General features: G+C 40.0%; 1 protein-coding gene across 1 annotated transcript in view; it reads right to left on the reverse strand.

The window, feature by feature from the left end:
* Positions 1-3,396: 3,396 nt before the first annotated feature.
* LOC127493250 (uncharacterized) overlaps positions 3,397-13,624 on the reverse strand; it is a 29,052-nt gene continuing 18,824 nt past the window's right edge. Inside the window, exons 3-5 of the mRNA XM_089333531.1 lie at positions 13,204-13,320; positions 10,642-10,698; positions 3,397-4,552 (exon numbers count right to left, since the gene is read on the reverse strand). Coding sequence (XP_089189657.1) covers position 4,552; positions 10,642-10,698; positions 13,204-13,320 — 175 coding nt within the window. The 3' untranslated portion in view covers positions 3,397-4,551. The remainder of the gene's footprint in view (positions 4,553-10,641; positions 10,699-13,203; positions 13,321-13,624) is intronic.

Consider the following 13,624-nt stretch of genomic DNA (forward strand, 5'->3'; position numbering starts at 1 on the left):
TGCTGGTTCACTCTCCAAATACCTGCAATAGCCAGGACTGGGCCAGGCTGAAGCTAGAAGCCAGGAATTTCATATTAGTCTTCCACATGGGTGACAGGGGTTCAAGTACTTGGGCCATCATCCACTGCCTTCCCAGGCACATTAGCAGGAAGTTGAATCAGAAGTGGAGTAGAGGGATCTGAACTGGCGCTCCAATATGGGATGCCAGTGGTGCAACTGCTGTGCCACAATGAGATGATTTATTTCTACTATTCATTTCTGGGAAGTTTGAAGTCACTGGCTAAGGGTCACATGGTAATATTTAAGATCTTTAGTTCTGAGCTGGCCTTCTTTTTAGTTATCTTCCTGTTATGGATTTTGTCTCTTTGCTGAATCCTTGAAGAACTTATTGTATTACACTTCTGATTTTATATGTATGTAGATGAAGAGTAATTTATGACTCAGTTCTTAGTAAAAGTCTTGCTCAAAGAAGGATTTGGAACTTATGTTTGATTTTATTTGTTTATTTGAGAGAGAGGGAGACAGCTCCCATTCCCTAATTCATTTGCCCCCAACCAGTGGCAGGGGCAAGTGGGAGCCAGGTCTCCCAAGTGGGTGGCAGGAGCTCAACCACTTGAGTCATCATCACCTCTGTCTCCCAGGGCTTACATTAGCAGGAAATGCAATCAGGAGTCAAAGCAGAGTATCAGACTCAGGTACTCTGATGTGTGATCTGGGCATCTTAACTGGAGTCTTAACCACTAGACCAAATGCCTGTCCCTAAGTTCTATTTGGAGAAAGAGAGAGAGTATGTTGGCATGACAAAAGCAGTGAAGCTCATCCTTCTGCTTCCATCTGTCCCTCCCAGACACTCTATAAGGTCACAGTACTTACAGGTTCCTTATAAGCATTATTACAACAACCTGGTTTTAGCTTCTTGACAGTTTACTATCTTTATGTTCCAATTTTATGTTTTAACAGTCAGGAAACTTTTGTTGTTGTTGTTGTGTTAGGCATGTCTTAGTTAGCGACAATGATTGTTCCCCTATGTCAAAGAAGAAAATAGTCAGAGGGTTGGAGATATAGTGCAATGGGGTTAAGCCACAGCCTCTGATGCCACCTTCCGACTGCTGGTTTGAGTCCTAGCTGCTCTACTTTTGATCCAGCTCCCTGTTAATGTGCCTGGAAAAGCAGTGAAAGATGGCCCAAGTACTTGGGTCCCTGTCACCCTGTGGGAGACCTGGGTGGAGTTCTGGGTTCCTGGCTTCAGCTTGGCCCAGCCTCAGCCCATTGTGGCCATTTTGGAAGCAATGGAGAGTTACTCTCTCTGTAACTCTGCCTTTCAAATAAATAAATAAATATTAAAAAACAGAAGAATCAGAAGAACACTTTAAAAAAGTCTGTAAAATGTGAACTTTAGAACATCATAGAGTAGTTTATTTCATAAAGGAAGTTTTCCTTTCTGTTCTTTGAGGCCAGTAGAGGAAGTGGTACATAATTTCAGAGTGGTGTATACTGAGTACATCCCCCACCCCACTACTGTCTCCACTGGATTCCTGCTACTTTTGCTGAGAGAATTAAGGACCCACGACAGACGTGATCCCTGTTATAGAAGAGCTTGACTCCCACATTCACAACCTGCCATTCTCAGTACAAAAAGATGAGTAGCAGTGCTCCCTAGAAGTCCAATAGCAAAGGAAGCATCTTCTCGTTAAAAGGATATATATCATGGTGGGTAGGTGACCCTTAACTGTGATGAATTAATAAGCAAGTTACTGAGAGTTGGTCTAAAAAGCCAGTATGAGGGGCTTAAAAAGTTCCTGGAGGAGCCAGCACTTAGCCTAGTGTTAATATATTCACATTCCAGATAGGAGTGTGAGGACCTCACCCCTAACTGGAGATCTTGGTTCCAGCATCCTCCTAATACAGACCCGGGAAGGCAACTGTGATGGCTCAAGTAACTGGGTTCCTGCTGTTCATGTGGGAGACCTGGACTGTGTTCCAGCTCCTGGTTTTGGTTCCAGCCCAGCACTGCAGTGGTAGGCATTGGGATAGTGAACCAGTGGGTGGGAGCTGTCTTTCTGCCTGTTAAATACTTATTTAAAAGTCAATGGAAATGTGCATTTTATTTTAAAAGATTTATTTATTTGAAAGGCAGAGTGAGAAAGAAAGAGAGAGGTTTTCCATCTGCTGGTTTATTCCCCAAATACCTACAACATCCAGGGCTAGGCCAGGCAGAAGCCAGGAGCCCCATACTCCTCTGGGTCTTCCATGTGGGGGTGGCAGGGACCCAAATAATTGGGTTATCATCTACTGCCTTCCCAAGTGCACAAGCAGAAAGTTGGACGGGAAGCAGAGTAGTCTGCACTTGAACTGCACTCTGATATAGGATGTGGACATCCCATGTGGTGACTTAACTTGCTGTGCTGCAACACATGCCCCTGCATTATTTCAATGTATTTTGTATGAGCTTTTTGAAGTTCCTCTGGAGCCATTTTTAGATTGTTTCTATGAGAAATGTTTGTAGGTCCAAAAGTTGAAATACAACCTGTAATAGGTTCAGAAATGGTTGGATATTTTTAAAAGTTTGATTTACATAACTTCTTTCAAATGTGCACTCAGTACAAATATTTCTTAAGTTCTTGAACACTTGTTGCATAATAATAATACCTGTGCTAATATGTAACTAAAAGTACAAACTTAAGTTGGGGGTTCACCATACTATGAGCTTTACTTTTATATAAAAAGTTTAATTTTTTTGTATAACAAAGAGGTTAAAAAAACTCTTCAAACATAAATTTGAAAAATCCTCAAGGGGAGAAGGAGGTGGGGTGGGAGGGCAGGTACGGTGGGAAGAAATGGTACCATGTTCCTAAAGTTGTAATTACGAAATTATTAAGTTTGTATTCCTTAAATAAAAGGTTTCTAGGGGAAAATGCAGAGAATTAAAAAAAAAAAAAGTCTCCAAGGGATCAACCTAGGACAAAATTGAGTGGCAATGAAAGAAGTTCTAACAAAAGGCAAAAACTTGAATTCTGAATTGCAACAATGTACACAGCAAGTCAACTATCAAAATGTTGAAAACATTTGAAATAATACATCCATTTTAGATATTCCGAAATCTTACATCATTGCTGTTCTTAATTAAGAGTGTCTTTCAAATACCCAAGTATGACATTAAAAAAAATCATTATACAACATAAAACAGAACTGAATTGAGGCAGGTCTCCTTTCAAAGTTGGGTGTAAATGAAGGATCTTTTGTACATTTCTGAAAAGATTATTCCATTTTCGATTTTACTTTGCTTTAATTGTCACTCTGATATATGATTTAACTACCAAATAGAACTTTCAGAAGCTTAAGCAAAATACATACTCTAATCAACTTTTCAAATAAAACATCTCAACAGTGACCATCTTTATATATTTTCACTTTATTTTAAAGTATCTAAAAGTCCACTGTAATTAACATAAATAGGAAAAATTATATTTTCAAATATCTTTTTTGTATATTTAACTCTTCAGGATGTAGCTTAATAGAAGACTATTAGTCTTCCTAAGACATAATTTTATTAAATTCAGAGTTAAAACATTTACTCTTTAGATATCTATAGCCAATTAACATATTTCTTTTTTTTTAATTAATACATTTCTTTAACATACTTTCAAAAACAAAATATTTTACAAGCCCACAGTGGTATGATATAAGAGAGCAATAATTATAGTAGACAAAATAATAAATGAAATATGATACGCCTTCTGCTATGTACCTATGAGTTAACCAGAATAATCATTACAACAGATGTCCTTAGAGAACAAAGGAGAATGAGAAAGTACAAAGGTGGGGGAAGGCCTGGGAGATCTTTCCTGTTATCTTTTACTGTGTGGTCTTTCACTGCACTATTCTTTAAACAGAAAAAGGTCTCCTCAAGGGCAAGTCCTGCTTCAGAGGTCCCCTTACCCTCCTGACAACAGAATAATGTGTTTGTGTAGTATATGATTACACCAGACAAGACTGTGAACACATGTGATTTACTCAATGATTCTATTCTGCTTCCTTTTAAAGATAAAGAATGCATTTAAGTCGATGGTGTATGAGACCGTGGTAACTCCTTAGAAGGCTCCCTTCAAACAGAGAACAATATTACTTTATTTTCAAACCCTAAGAGCATGGTCATTTTCTGGTCTTCATTTTCTTCCCAGACAACAGCATCAATTAATACTTTTGCTTCTTTTAGAAAACTATAACATATGAATAATTACTTCATATAGTTTTCATTTTTCTTCGAGTAACTAAACATCTGCATAAAACTTTTGCTTTTCAACAACCTTTATATGCAAGTAACTTACAAAAATAGGTATGTATGCTAGAAAAAAACAACTAACAAAACACAACCAACTTCACTACTGCAGCTCCTAACAGTAAGCCAGATCAGGGTACAGATCTCATGAAAACAAGCTGTTCACATTCCCAGAACCACAACCCCCTGGGAGGAATCTTGTCTTCTTTAACTTGCTGGGTGGCAGAGCCCAGAGGAATTCCTCAAACTAAGAAATTCCCAAAGCAGGGTCACCTACGGGAAAATAAGACAGATATGACTTGAGCATTATAATGATTTTCTTGTAACAACAATACAGAAAACAACCTTAAATGATAAAGGTTGTTTAACAATACTTTAACAGATACATATTTACCAAACATAACATTTGTTAGCCAAGAAGAAAATATATACTATTACTTATCACTTTTTTAAAAAAATAATTATTTACTTGGAAGGCAGAGTTACAGAGAGAGATGGAGGGAGGGAAGGAGAGAGAGAGAAATGGTTTCATCTGAAGCCATGAATCAGGAGCTTCCTCTGGGTCTCCCATGTGAGTGCAAGAACCCAAATACCTGGGCCATCCTCTGCTGCTTTTTCAAGCCATTAGCAAGGAGCTGGATTAGAAGTGGACCAGCCAGGATTCAAACTGGTCCCCATATGGGATTCTGGTACCCTAGGTGGCAGCTTTACCTGCTACACCACAGTGCCAGCCCTGCCACTTTTTCTTTCACATTCTCTAAGGCATTCATATTTATTGATTATGGGTTTAATGTAATATTTATTTGTTTATTTATTTGACAGATAGAGTTAGACAGTGAGAGAGAGACAGAAAGGTCTTCCTTCTGTTGGTTCACCCCTCAAATGGCCGCTACGGCCGGGGCTACGCCGATCCAAAGCCAGGAGCCAGGTGCTTCCTCCTGGTCTCCCATGCGGGTGCAAGTGCCCAAGCACTTGGGCCATCCTCTACTGCCTTCCTGGGCCACAGCAGAGCACTGGACTGGAAGAGGAGCAACCGGGACTAGAACTTGGTGCCCATATGGGATGCCGGCACCGCAGGTGGAGGATTAACCAAGTGAGTCACGGCACTGGCCCCTAAGTGTAATTTTTTAACATTTAGTTTTTTAAAAAAAGATTTATTTGAAATGCAGAGTAACGGAGAAGGACACACACACACACACACACACATACACACAAACAGGGAGGGGTTTGGGAAGGGGGCTTACATCTTCCATTCAATGGTTTATTTCCCAAAACACCACAACAGCAAGATCAGGGCCAGGGCAAATCCAGGAACCAAAACTTCATCCTGGTCTCCCATAGTGGTGGCAAGGGCCCAATTACTTGAGTCATCACCACTTCCTCTCAGGTTCTGCATTAGCAGGAAGCTGGAATCAGGAGCCAGAGCCAACAAGGAAACCCAGGTACTCCAATGTGGGAAGCACGCATCTTAACTAGTTTTTTAACCACTAGGCTAAACGCCTGTCCCTAAGTTGTATTTAAAATAATAAAACAGCAAACATGTGAGGGCTTACTATGTCAGACATTATTCTAGATATTTCACATTTTTTTTCACTCAATCCTTACAACAACCCTATGAGGTAAGAACCATTATTATTCCTGTTTTACAAATACAGAGCTAAGGTACAGGAAGTTAAATTTCTTGACCAAGGTCACACAACCAGAAGTCAAAACCAGGTACCTTGTCTCCAGAGCTCCAGTTCTATAACGTGAAACTGGACTTTATGATACAGAACAATTCCTCCAATCTGTGGATTCACACTCCGTGAGCTCCCTTCTACTGACTCACTGTGACTGCTAGACTCTCAGTTCCTCCCAATTCACCTGTTGGTTTTGCCTGCTTTGCTGATCAGCCCAGACCCCAGTCATCTCAGTTATGCTCAAACCTCCTGTACGGGTCTCTCCTGCTGAAGTCAAACCAAGGTGGTCCCCTGTATCAGACATGTCTGCCACTACTTCTCCCCAGCAGTGACATTTTACTGCTGATTAAATACAAGAAAAAGTCAGACTGCCTGTTTTTATGTGGAACTTCTCTACTGCTCAGCAGTCTTTTCACTGATACTTCAGACTCCACAAAAGCTGTTTCAAACTTTTTTTTCCAGAACTAAATCCCAAAATACACCCATCTTTCCCTTTGTAGATCCTTTTATCAAACAATTATTTTAAATCTAACCAAAGTAGGCTGCCTGATAAAACATAGGATGTCCAGTTAAATTTGATTGTCAAATAATGAGGATTATTTTAATACAAGTACGTCTCACATATTACATTACATACTTAAATGGCATTTCAGATAGTAAAAAATAGCAAATATACTGAAAGCCAAATATTTCATGAAACATACTTAATACTGAAAAGTTATTGTTTAATGGAAATCCAATTTTAACTAGGCATCTGGTGTCTTAATCTGCTAAATCCAATCCAAATTCCCTTCTTTGCATTCCCAGAAGTAGGCTTCCTCTTCAAAGGTCAATTCTCTGACCTATGTCATTGGTCTTCCTCCTTACTTCCTTTCCTTTTTTCCTCATTCTACATATGCCTTCCGCTCTACTTTTAGGCACATGCAGGTCATCCCTACTGTGGTGTTAGAGGCACTGATTCTTCATCCACTCCCCAACCCCAGAAACCCATGCTCTTTGTCAGTTTGCAATTTGTCTAACAAGGTGAATTCCACTTCCCTAATTCTTGATTATAGGCTTGGCCATGTAAATTGCTTTGGTCAAAAGAATGAGGCAGAAGTTTGAAATCTGGGTCTCAAGAGACCTGTGTGTTTGTTCTCTAAAATACTGTTTCCATCTCCATGGGAGAGTCAGATAGGCCCAAGCAAGCCAGATGGTCCCAGGAGGATGGCTGATTCCCCCAACAGTGACTATCACAAATGTGATTCACAAGCCTTTGTCTCTACATCTCATCTCCCACTGAAGCTCTAGTTCAGCTGGTTGTCAGACAACAGTATGTATTAGAATTACTCAGAGGGCTTGTTAATATTCAGGTGGCTGGGGCCCCATTTCCAGAATGTCATATTCAGTAGGTCTGGGGTGGGCACTCAGAATATGCATTTCTAAGAAGCTCTCAGGTGATGCTTATACTATCTCAGTGACCACGCTTCAGGAACCACTTGTCTAGTTCCTGTTTCCAACAGCCTCTACCTCGTTATCCGTAAGTGCCTCAAATCACATACAATGTCAGTTATGGCTTTTTGATTATAAGCACTAGGAAACAATTTCAGCTAACTAAAGCAAAACCAAGGATTTATCAAGAGGTTTGCAGAATCAACGTGAAGGCTGTAGAACCATGTTCAAGTTAGAAAGGGACCAGAAAAGAGACTACTTGACAGGAGCACTATCGACTCTGTCTGAAGAAGTGAACTGTTTCCTGTGGTTTTTGTGGCCCTCTGTTCAATAGTCAGTTCCAAACAGGAGTAACCTATCCACTCCTTAGTTATATCATGGGAGTGACAGAAAGGATTACAGTGGACATAGCCACCAAGGAGTCCTCTTCCTTTCATATTATCTTAGTTCAGACCTATAATGAAACAGGCGGATTACTACAAAAGCCTCTTCACTCATTTTGTTACCACTAATATAACTTCCAATTCATTCTCTACATCATCTTCATTTATTTCTTTGACACACACATCATTTTCCTCTTTACTTTGTCTAGTGTAGTATTCTTGTCTTATTTAAATTGCTTTGCTTTATATACAGCAGTTAGGATCTTTTTGTCTTAGTTGACTCAAAAATGGAAGCCATTTTAGAGGGTACAGAATACATTCATGTACAGTGAGGACCCAATTCCCTAGTAATCAGGCAAGGATCAGCATTAGCAGGCCAAGGTTGTACACAGAGGAACCTTTGAGGCCAATGTCTATGACTAGACTGGAAACTTCCTCTTGGCAAGGATCTAGTCCTCACTGCATCCCCAGCACCTAGCACAGTGCCTCACACAAAGAGGTACTTAATGAAATGAATAAAGTCTTCCATTTCCAGGCTCTTCCTACTTTAGATTACTAGTCTGCAGTCTCTGCCTATCTCCTCACCACCAAATTCTTCTTGTACACCAGTGCTAAATGAAGCCCATTATCAAAGTTTTCTGTAACCTGGTTCTAACCAAGCTTTCCAGGTTTTTTTCCTATTCCTCACTTACACCATTGACCAGGCTGGATGTATAAGGTTTCTTGAACATAATTTACTTTTTCTGCTCTTTTTGATTTTACTTTCTGAAATGTCTCTTTCTCATGGTGTGTCTCTACCTGATATTCGGTCTCATTAAGATTACCATCTGTCAGTGTTCCCAATCTTTTTTATGACTTTTTTATGACTCCAGATTCTCACTGGTAATATTCTCATGTACTCCTTGTTTCTTAATTTCTTTCTTTTTTTTTTAAAGATTTTATTTATTTGAGAGGCAAAGCTATAGACAGAGAGGGAGAGACAGAGAAAAATCTTCCATTTGCTGGTTCACTCCCCAGATGGCTACAACAGCTGGAGCTGAGCAGATCCAAAGCCAGGAGCCACTGGCTAGGGATCCAATCACTTGGGCCATCTTCCACTGCTTTCTCAGGCCATAAGCAGAGAGCTGGATTGGAAGAGGAACAGCCGAGACATGAACCTGCATCCAGATGGGGTGCCAGTGCCACAGGCAGAGGCTTAGCCCATTATGCTACAGTGCAAGGCCCTCTTAATTTCTTGGTTAAGGCTCTTTCTATTGCAGCTCTTGTTAATTACTGTCCTGTTTGCATAAATAACTTCCTAATAGAACACATACTATCTTAAAATACTATACACATGAATTATTTGTTCTATCAGATTTTAAGATCTTTACAGAGATCTGTAGGTAATCTCTGCATCATCCAGAAATTTCTATAGTATCTTACATATAGTTGGTGATAAGTAAAAGCTGATGAAGGGCCAGCGCTGTGGCATAGAAGGTTCTACTTGCAGTGCTGGCATCGCAAATGGGCACTGGTTGAGTCCTGGTTGATCCACCTCTGATTCAGATCCCTGCTGATGTGCCTGTGAGAGCAGAAGCTGACCTAAGTACATGGGCCCCTGCACCCACTTGGAAGACCCGGGGGAAGCTCCTGTTGTGGCCATATGGGGAGTGAACCAGCGGATGGAAGATCTCTCTTTCTCTCTCTGTATCTCTACTTTTCATATAAATAAATAAAAGCTGATGAACACATGAATAAATGGACATTTATAATAAAGGGCTAATGCTTGAGACTGGTCCTCTTGAAGTAGCCAGGCTGTGTGTGAAACAGGATGATGGGAGGCCGGCGCTGTGGCGTAGCAGGTTAAGCCATCACCTGCAGTGCCGGCATCCCATATGGGTACTGGCTTGTGCCTTGGCTGCTCCACTTCCTATCCAGCTCTCTGCTATGGCCTGGGAAAGCAGTAGAAGATGGCTCAAGCCCTTGGGCCCCTGCATCCGCATGGGAGACTCAGAAGAAGCTCCTGGCTCCCGGCTTCAGATCTGTGCAGCTCCGGTCGTTGCGGCCAATTGGATAGTGAACCAGTGGATGGAGGACCTCTTTCTCTCTCCCTGTGCCTCTCCTTCTCTCTCTGTGTTACTCTGACTTTCAAGTAAAACAAATAAATCTTAAAAACAAACAAACAAACAAAAAACAGGACGATGGGAACCCGGGATGGTGGAGATTTTCTTTTTTTTTTTTTTTAAGGAGTGTGGTGAGGGTCTATATATAACATTTATCAAAGTGAGTAGTCAAATGGAGTTGCCTAAGAATTAGAAGTTAGGTTAGCAGCCATTTATCATCTCCAGCAAAGAAACACATACATGAAAATAAAAAATCTGTAATAGCAAATGTAGAGAAATTAAAAAGCACCTGCTTTGAGAAATGGATTGAGGCTGAGCTTGAGCTCCATTTTCTTGCTTCTGTACTGTCACCTTAATTTGTTTCACACATTTGCACAAGTTCACATACAAATTATAATGTATTTTTTTGTTCATTTATATTATGGATACAGAAAATATATTTTTAGAAATATAATGTATTAGTCAAGATTTCATTGCTAAATGAAATACGTGAGAGACTAATATTGTAAAGAAAAGGGGTTTATTTAGCTCACTGTTCGGGGGCCTCAAGGGCATGGAGCTGGATCAGCTCAGGTCTAATGAGGACTCTTGGCGGCATCACATCATGGTGGAGGGAGGAAACAATCTCTTCCTTAGAAAGCAAGAGCTTGGTGGGGCCACGCTCAGGCTTTCTAACAATTCTCTCACAAGAGGGGTCTACCAAGGGGTTGTACAGAACTACTTAGCTTAATGCTTTTCATACGCATGCCCCAAATTGGACTACTCACTAGGCTCCACCTCTAAAAGATTCCATCTCTCCGGGGATCCACTTCCAACACCTGAACCTTTGGGGGACAAACAACATCTAAATCACAGCAGCTAATAACAGCTTAGCACCCAATTGCAAATACAAAATCTCATAACATTCTTTTCTTGCAATATTGTTTAAATTTAAGGTGTAGTAAGAACACTGTACCTAGTAACTACTGATTTTCCTATATCCACAATTTATAGACTAGAAAATTCTAAGAATATTTTACAATGGCTTAAAAAAACCTTAAAAATGTAAAAAACAAAACATCTAATTATAAGAAGTGTATATTTTGATACTGAACACTCCACAGTTTTAATTCCTACAGCTACCTAGCCTACAAAACATTTGCTTGCCTGTCAATCTGTGAGGTTGGATTGAACAGCTCTGCTACACACAGTGTTTTCATGCAATAATTAGCAGCAAGCAGAATGGCAAAGACTAATGTCCACATGAAGAACACTGCAAAATTCACTTAAATCCTACTCTATATGTGCAAAAGTCCTTATTTATTTGAGAGGCAGAGTTACAGACAGAGAGAGGGAGAGACAGAGAGAAAGGTCTTCCACCTGCTGGTTCCCCAGATGGCTGCAACCACTGGAGCTGAGCTGATCTGGAGCTTCTTCTGGGTCTCCCACATGGGTGCATGGGCCCAAGCACTTGGGCCATCTTCTACTGTTTTCCCAGGCCATAGTTGAGAGTTGGCTAGGAAGAGGAGCAGCTGGGAATAGCTGGCACCCATATGGGATTCCAGTGTTGCAGGTGCGCTGGCCCCATAAAACAAATTTTTGTCATTTTGAATTAAATGCTGAATAAAGTACAATCTTACATATATTTATATTATATATATCATTATTAGTATATGAATATAATTAATGAATCATTATACGAATAATTATAGTACATATATGTTATATATTATTTTCTGATATTATTGAGAAAAGAATTAACTGTCATCTTAGGTTTTTTTTTTTATGCTAGATTTTTTAAAAGTTATTATGTTTGGTAGGCAGTGTAAAAGAATAGGAAGATCACTCACCAAGGAACTAGGTAATCTGGTTCCCACTTACCCTGTGGGGTTGCATGTAAATCATTTGCACTCTCTAAGTCTCAATCTCTTCTTCATTAAATCTAAAGACTTGAATTATTTCAGTGGTTCTTGACAGGAAGACTGCACTAGCTTTGCCTGTGGCCATTCTGACTTGGTAGATGTGAGAATGGAGGGTTTGGGTAATGTATCTTTCCAATTTCTCCTAAGTAATTCTGATGCATATGATTGATTAAGAACCAATGTCTAAATAATTTCTCGGCTCTTTTGCAATTCTGAGTCGCCTTTTTACATCCAATCAGTAGAATTTTAATGGCTCCCAGTTTTCATCATTACTCTCTTGTTAATGAATAAGTATATTTTAGGAAATAGAGAAGCTGCTTCTAAATTATGAATGGCTTAGTTATTGAGTGCTTGCCAGTCCAAGGTATTAACTTATTTAATATGGGTAATTAAATCTCACAACACTGGAAGGTAGGTACTATTATCATCTGTGTATCACATGGAAGAATGAGGCACAGGGAAGTAATATGTCCAAAGTCACAGAGCAGGTTAAGTAGGAAAGCTGGCCTGCAGAGCCTAAACCCTCACTGCCATCTAATAAGTGAACTTATATATACATTGACTGTGCTCATCACTATTCCTCACCAAGTAATGTTGCTTGCTATAAGGAAGAAAAAAGAAAAGAAAGTGTGATTTTTAGAAAATCTGTAGAATCAGAAACTATGGAAAGGGGAAGCTGGGAAAGGCAAAAAGCAAATGACTCTAGGACCTAAGCCTAACTCTCCAACCCTGCATTACTTCTATAGGCTGCTTCAGCCTACAAAAGCCTCATAGCTTAACTATTCTCAGCAGTTATTTTCCTTCAGTTATAATTTCATCCCACAATGTCAGAGACATGCTCTTTTTGACTAATCAAAGGTTAGTTAATATAAAATATTACCAAATTACCTTATCAGATGAACTAAACCCAAAACTGTCATGAAAAACAAAAAAACACAAAAGCGTAACTGGAGATTCAGATACACCGTAATGTTGACCAAAATGATTCGGCCTATACTGATTTCTGGTATGCAAGGAAGAATTTATAACACCATATTTTGGCATATATAGTATGAGGTTCAGATGGCAGAGACTAATATGTACAATTCAATGCATCTTCTCTTCCCAATAATATGGATAGAGAGGAATCTAGCTGAAGTTTGAGATCCTGAATACACAGTGTTGAAATGCCAATCTGGGCTGCAGTGTTATTTTTCCTATGTTTGGGTGCAGGCAGCAATCTGTGTGTAGGCACACAGATTTTGTGTTTGGCTAGGTGAGTGACAGCAAAGGGTTTGTGGTTCCTGGCAAAGGAGTGTCAACCCAATTTAATATAGAATGCAGTGGGAGATGAAATGAAGTAAACGCAGAAGCCTGACAAGGAGACAAAAGAAAAGTCAATGGCAAGAGATCCGAAGTTAGAGAAATCAGAGAAGAGTGACTCGCTACCTTGAAGTGGGGAAGAGCACTGGAGATGAGATGTCAGGCTGAAATGAGAAGGGCAACAGTGCAAGGAACTGAGAGAGCTCAAACGAAAGCTGTGGCCAGAGAACACGAAGTCTGCATCTGCAAAGTTAAAGGTGAAACACACTGGACATATGGCAAGATTTAAAGTGCGGTAACAGAGGTGAGTGACTGAAAGAAAGTGGGATCACTGGAGAGGAGCATGCCAAGGAATTGCTAATATTGGGCACACAAAGGAGAATTTATACCACCACAACCTGGCTTTACAGGGCATGAGGTTCAGACAGTAGAGACTAACATGTTACAAGGTGTAACCTTCCCTTCCCAACCAGTATTAGACAGGCTATCTACTTGGGTGATGAATTCACTCAGGATGAGTGTAGAGTTAAGGTGGAATAAGACTATA

Source organism: Oryctolagus cuniculus, chromosome 5, assembly GCF_051225735.1.
Source record: "Oryctolagus cuniculus isolate XC-2025 breed Fujian yellow rabbit chromosome 5, ASM5122573v1, whole genome shotgun sequence".
NCBI classification, from domain to species: Eukaryota; Metazoa; Chordata; class Mammalia; order Lagomorpha; family Leporidae; genus Oryctolagus; species Oryctolagus cuniculus.